The 6,899-nt window shown below is 35.9% G+C and overlaps 1 protein-coding gene across 1 annotated transcript; it reads right to left on the bottom strand.

Moving 5' to 3' along the window:
- Positions 1 to 572: 572 nt before the first annotated feature.
- On the bottom strand, positions 573 to 6,044 carry LOC130749631 ((-)-germacrene D synthase-like). The gene is made up of 6 exons (XM_057603005.1): positions 5,506 to 6,044; positions 5,001 to 5,373; positions 4,606 to 4,824; positions 4,383 to 4,524; positions 3,153 to 3,398; positions 573 to 988 (listed from the first exon to the last, which is right to left on the bottom strand). Exons 1-6 carry the CDS (start codon positions 5,912 to 5,914, stop codon positions 698 to 700), a joined length of 1,680 nt encoding a protein of 559 aa, XP_057458988.1. The 5' UTR covers positions 5,915 to 6,044; the 3' UTR covers positions 573 to 697.
- Positions 6,045 to 6,899: the final 855 nt, after the last annotated feature.

Raw genomic sequence — 6,899 nt, 5'->3', positions numbered from 1 at the left:
ATAGGGCATGCAACACATTCAACATGTATTAAAAAAGGGATAGACACAGTTTCACCAAACTGTGAAATCCACTTATAAAAGAATCCATTTCCAACTTAGTCTTTATGATAGGAAAGATTGATTAGCATTACTGTTAAAGAATATAGATTCTGATATATACTATTTGATGTGAACTATGATTCATGGACAGTCCAATATCATATTGATTCAGCTTCAGCTGCTTCAGTGGCAACAACAATTGGGTTCCTCATCCATTAATTATTCATATGATTATTGCAATCATACATGGCCTAAGAATGAAACTCCTACCAGCAAGATAAGATCTGCTGGTTATTTTCTTCAAATATCAAGGGCCCGTTTGGGAGAGCTTTTCAACAGCTTATTTGAGCTTATGCTATAAAATAAGCGCTGATGTGCGCGTTTGGAATAGCTTATCAATATAGCTTAAGGCCCTCTATAAGCGCTTAAATAAGATGTTTCCCCAAACGCGGCCCAAATTAAAATGTCTTTCCAAAGAAATTTGTAAATGGAAATCCCCTGTTTTGATTGTTTGGTAAAATATCAACATAATATAGAAAAGAATTACTACTTACTAATGAAATAGCGTGTCTTATTACCAAGCACAAAAATGTAAAACAAAAGCGTTAAATAGCTACTTATAATTGAAGTTGCTTCCTCTACACATATTGATCAATGCTTATTGGATTGGATCTACTAGCAGTGCAACCATGTATTCCTTCAACAGTTTCCCATCTGTGAATCTATCTTCAAAGTTGTCGTACATAAACTCATTCGCTCGTGATAAATTAAGAATGCAATCAAGCACGGGCTTTGGAATGTAGTCTAACTTGAGACACTCTTCATTTACCACCATCCATAAATCTTTGACGTCCTTCTGCATTAATTTATAGGCTGCTTCTTGTGAAATGTCATATTGCTTCATACAACATTCAACTGCTGAAGCAACATGCACTCTTTGCTGCTCAAACTAAACATATTATACAAATTCAAAAGCTCTGTTAGATAGGTTAAATAATTTCAAGTTTTATGGAATGAGTATTATTTACTGTATTGATCAAGGACTAAAAATATAAGTTTTAAATTGAAAAACACGGTGGAGTATAAGGTGCAATAGTGGGTGAGTCTTGCACCCATGCGATACATGGTAAGGCCAATGGGATCATACCACCTGTCATGGTGTGGAATTGGAAACAGATTCTACCGGTTATTTACTTTTTAAATTTATTACAGTTTTAATTTGTTAATTATCGGAAAGTCCTTTTAGGGCCTCTCTTCACCGGCGAAACCCACCACCTTCCCCCTCTTCCTCCCACTAGATCTTTGTACCAACATCAACCGCACGATGGCCGCATGGTGATGAAGGCTAGCTTCCCTTGTCGGACTATGTCGTGGCTCTCGAATCCCCAGCCATCAGTCCATCACTGGTTGGTTTGCTGGGTTCGATTGTAAACTTGAAACCCCAAATCTGGTGTTTGCAGCTGTGTGGGTTATGAAGGCGTAGAAAATAGGGAATTGCATCTATGTGGGTTTCGATTGGAGCAAAGGAGGTTGTTTAGATCTGGGTGGCTTGGTAGAGGATCTGAGTTTGTTAGCATTTTTCCAGCGAGGGTTATGGTGCCCAGGTTGTCGTCCCGTTCCTACCGGAGCAAAGGCCACCGTCGCATCTAATCTTACATCACCCCTTCTGAAACTGAAACTGAAACTGAAAGGAAGGGGTTGTCTGTGTTTGTTTTGTTGGAGAAAGGCGCGAAAGGATTGATTACAGGGGAAAACCGAAAACCCCAGCTCCAGCCACGGACAAGGACAAGAATAAAATCTATCTTTATCCCTCTCTCTGTTCACATCATCAATTTTCTTTCTTAGGACTTCAATAATTCTTCAATTTATAATTACCCTGTATTTTGGCTCAAGTCATGATTTTGATTGTCAGTATAACAATTGTAATATGTTTCATCTCTGTGTCATCTTGTTTATGTTTTGAATTTTTATGTTGTTCACTGTCTTCTTACACAACCACTATTGGATGGCTCGGTGGGGATCTAGGTTGGTGTGCGTTTTTCAGCCATGCATTTTTCTGGAATAAAATTTCGGTTCTTGTATGTTTTTCTGGTGGAGATCTCGGTGGTGCAAGACTGCAGGAACTCTATTTGGGTTTTTCGGATGAGCATGGTGGGTGAGGGAGATGGAGGTGGGGGAGCAGTGGAGGACAAAGGTGAGGACAAAGGTGGAAAGAGGGGAAGGATAGAAGGATAATTTTGTAATATGACTTTTGTATTTTTTTCTCAGCAGGTAATTATTACCTGTTATAAGAGGTGAAATTCACACTTGCATGGTGTAAGACCTAGGATGCACTTGCACCCTAACAGCCACCGAAAAACACGGTAGAAAATAGCATGAAAAGAATAACTTATAAATGGAAATTGATCCTCTCAATTGTTAAAAAACTTGACAGGGTCAAATTTCACTATCTCGCATTGATTTTTGCGTGTTTAATAATTGAAGAAAAATTAAGGGAAATTAAAGCAATAGTCAGATGGTGAAAATTGGCATGGTCAAGTTATTTTATAATTGAGGGGATCTTTATTCTGTATAAATAATCACTATTACTTTACTAAGACAAAGTAAACTAGGGATGAGAATAGAAGATTTGATCGTCGAGTCAATCTACCATGGAATGATGGGTTGAGATTCAAATCCACCAACCCGCTTTGATCCGCCCCATCTAATCCTCAAAGAAAATGGTTAGATGCGGGTGGGGTGGGTTGACCGGTTAGGTTTGAGTTTTCTTCTTACATTTTGTAGTATGCTATTTTAAATTTGTTTAGTTATTATAAGTTATTTTTCATACATTTCAAGTTACTTTAGGTCGGTAAGCCCGCCAACACGCCCTTTTTTTGTGAGCCTACGTTGTGATGCCAACCTTTTTCATACATTTCAAGTTAACTCACAACCAATGTTTCCTTTTTTTCCGGTCAGTCAACTCGCTGTGATGCCAACCTACCTATATTTGACCCGCTTTGACACCCTAAACCCACCTATATTATCAGGCTAATAGCTCTTCATTGAATTTATATTTATTTAGAATTTATATCAAACCAAACAAAAGGTTTCGAACATAAAAGCCTCTGTACCTTATGCGAGGCCATGTCATCCACGAGTCTGCCAATAATTGATATAGCTTCGATGATTGTTGGATTGGTGAAAATCCAGTCAATCAACTCTTTCGTTGAAAATTCTCCCAAGCCAATGAATGATATTATTAGAAGTCGCAAGGTAGAAGATCCAACTCCATTACCCTTGTATTCATTATATGTTGGAACATAGTTCTCATGACACCATTTAGATTCAACAAAGTAGGATTGTGCCAAGTTATAAAACTGCAAGTAAAACACCCGCATATATAATTAATTAATTGATTATTTAAGTGAACGACACAAGTAAAGCTATAATTGACTAGTATTAAAAGAGATATTAATTGATTATTTGAACGACACAAGTAAAGCTATAATTGACTAGTATTAAAAGAGATATGAATAACTGAGAGAATTGAAAAATATAATAAATTATAGGGTTAAATATGCTTTTGGTCCCTGTATAATACTAAAGTTTGAAAATGGTACCTCTTCAGTCTTCAGAGCAAAGTTTGAACTCGGTCTCTATTGTTTGAGAAACTACCTAGTATTAGTTCCTGTCGGAGGTGACCATTGTCAGTAACTCACTAATTAACATAACCCCAACAAGATTGGTGAAGCCATGTGAAAAAAGTTACCGGACCGCCACCTCTGGCAAATACTAAAGCTAAGTAGTTTCTCAAACAGTAAGGACTGAGTTCAAACTTTGTTCTGGGGAGCGATCATTTTCAAACTTATCGTATGATACAGCGACCAAAAATTTATTTAACCCTAAATTATATAATAGGATCCTAAGAGGGATAGAAAGAGAACATAAACTTCTCCAAGCCCCCTCTTAGTGTGATAAATGTCATGTCATGTAGATAAAAATGAGTGTAAAAAATTTGAAATTTTTTTCCATACCCTCGTAATTGCTGCCAATTTTTATAATTGACCAAAATTTATTACTTAGTGTAATAAAAGTCATGTTATTAAAGATAATAACGATTTTTTAAATTCGCATTATAATAACTAAAAAGAAGGGTTGCAGAACCTATAAATTAGCGAGGGTATAGAAGAGCTACCCTAAAATTTACATTTCAATAATGAAGGATGAGGGGACAACATGGTGCAAGGGTGTAATAGGAGGGTGTTCTTTGATCCTTATTAGATAATCTTTAATAAAATGAAAGAGAAAATATATAAGAATAAATGAAAGTTGATCTTAAAGTATAGTAATCGGAAGCTTACAGCTTGTTTAATATATGGCAACACCCAACCCAATTTTCCATCCACTGCTGTAGTGGTCTCTATGTCATCCCATAGTTCTACAGTTGCTGTAAATACCACTTTTATGCACTCTGGAAGAGATTGAATGACACTAATATCCCATCTGAAATTCAAACCAACAAAGAATTATGTCTATAACTATAGAATGAAGAAATCACAGTAAATTATGATTCTTGAAATCAACCTTTGGAGTGCCTGCGTGAATAGTTCAAGTTCTTCAATTGTACCGTAGGCATCATAAGTATCATCTAGAAGAGTGACACATGCAATCAGTTTAGCCACTATCCTTCTTGAAGTGCTGTATTTAGCTTCATAAGACATTGTAAATGGCCAAAAGTAAACCTCAACTACTCTATCCCTCACGTAAGGGACCTTTGCCGCAAAGTCTGAATTTTTCCACCACCTGTAATATAAATAAGACTAATATATGTATTATAAGTTGATCATTAGAAATTCTTTGATCAAAATTTATGGAACTAATCCCCTTTCTATGATCTAAAAGTTTGATAACAAATGTTACTTTATTTATTTTTATTCTGAAAATGAGCACAGTTAGAGACGTGTATGTAGTATGTTTACCTGGTGATACTGGCAACTTCTTTTTGATGCAATTTTTGTAGCATGTTGAAATCTAACTTTGCAAAGGTTAGAAGAACTTTGCTATGAGAAGGATCTTGTTCATAGAAAGACATGTAAAGCCTTGACTCCAGTCTAGGAACTCCCTTGTGAAAAGGTTTCCTTAAGTAGTGAGTTATTTGAGCAGCGAGAGATGGACTCAGTTTATCAGTCATGAAATTCAGATGAGTGTATGTGAAATCAAGTGCTTCATCAAATATATCTTCCCCTCCAACCCTTAATTGTGCAGCTTCATACAAGCTCCACATTCCTTGAACATCTTTGGCAACTTCTTCATTGAAGTTTCCTTCCTTATTTTTGAATTGTTCAAATATATCTGGAAAAATTTACAAGCAAATGAGCTATGAGATTTTAAAGAATCTGTGTTTATAATAATATAAATTTTGGCTTAGTAGACATAAGATAATTTCTTGGTAATGTAGAATATCGGAAGCAAAGATGCACATACCTGATGAAATGCGATATCCTTTTTGCCTAAGCAAACGGAATGCTAAAGCAAGAAAGTGAAGGCTACCTTCTTTTATGGTGATCATGTTATTGTTAGTAAAAGTGTTGTGAATTTGTTCTAATACTTCATCAATTTCATCTTCCAAATGATGAGATATACCCAAACGTTGGAAAGAGTCAATCAAGTTTAGTTTTTTTGAGATGCTATTGTTTGAAGATAGAAAAATCTTTTTCACTTCCTCTTTTTGCATCTGAACTTGTTGCTTCATATTTTCATCGACTTTCAAAGATTCTGAATCATATTGAAGGAAAAAATCCCCCCAAACACTAGGACGGAAATTTGCACAAGGTCGCTTGATCATGTGAGGAGGCACTGCTTGTTGGGTCGCATCAATAGGTAAATGAGACATGATTATTTTCTTTTTAAGAGATTTGTTTTTATGGAAAAAGGGTGGAATGAGATAACTAAACTAGTAAATACCTAAAATGGCAACGAAGTACTTAAAATGATAATGATATGTGAGGACTGAAGAGTGAGTTACTCCTTCATATATATATAGATAGATGTTACTGATGTGTGACATAGAATTGTAGATGAGGGAGGAAGCTTCTCATACTAGAATTGAAACCATGACATGGGAGAAGTATATTTCACCAACTACCATGCGGGCCAACATTGCTAGTTGGATGGTTTTTAATTCGCTTATGTCATAATAGTACCTTTTGTTTTTAATTAAGGAGGAGCATAAGGGCACCATTAATTATTTTGCTTGATAAAAAAGCTCTTCGTCGGTTTCTGCCTCACAAATCACTTATTAATAGCACACTTATTATTATTATTATTTTTGCTTCTCTTTCTATATATGTTTAGGTACCTACGTGAAAAAAATGGTACACACCAATATTGATCATAGAATTGGTTCCGAAGTTTCAATGTTCCTACCACCATTAAGTAAGGGTAGAATTGGTAAAATGTGATTAATGCTCTCCTAAAATTGTAAAAATAACAAATATATAGGAACAATAAAAAAATTAAAATAGTGACATATTTATAGGAACGGAAAGAGTAATTACACCATACAAGAGGGGAATTACACCATACAAGAGGGGAAATTACCTGATGTAAAAAATGTACTAAAACGTACCTTTTAATATTTTTCATTATCTGTATCCCTCTCTCCCACCATGGCACTCAACCTCTCTTCCCCACCATGGCATTGTACACCACCATGCTGCTGGAGCTTGACCTCCTCCTTGTCGGAATCCGTATGCCGCCGCGTCGTCGCACCCTAATCCTTCCCTTCACTCTTAGTTCAGCAGGGAGTGACCTCTTCTGCGGTGGAAAGATCAAGTATATGATGAAATCTACTATATCTTCATAGTAGAAAATCAGCA

This window comes from Lotus japonicus, chromosome 3 (assembly GCF_012489685.1).
Source record: "Lotus japonicus ecotype B-129 chromosome 3, LjGifu_v1.2".
Taxonomy (NCBI): Eukaryota; Viridiplantae; Streptophyta; class Magnoliopsida; order Fabales; family Fabaceae; genus Lotus; species Lotus japonicus.
Note: the sequence above shows the minus strand (reverse complement) of the source record. Positions and strands in the feature narration are given on the sequence as shown.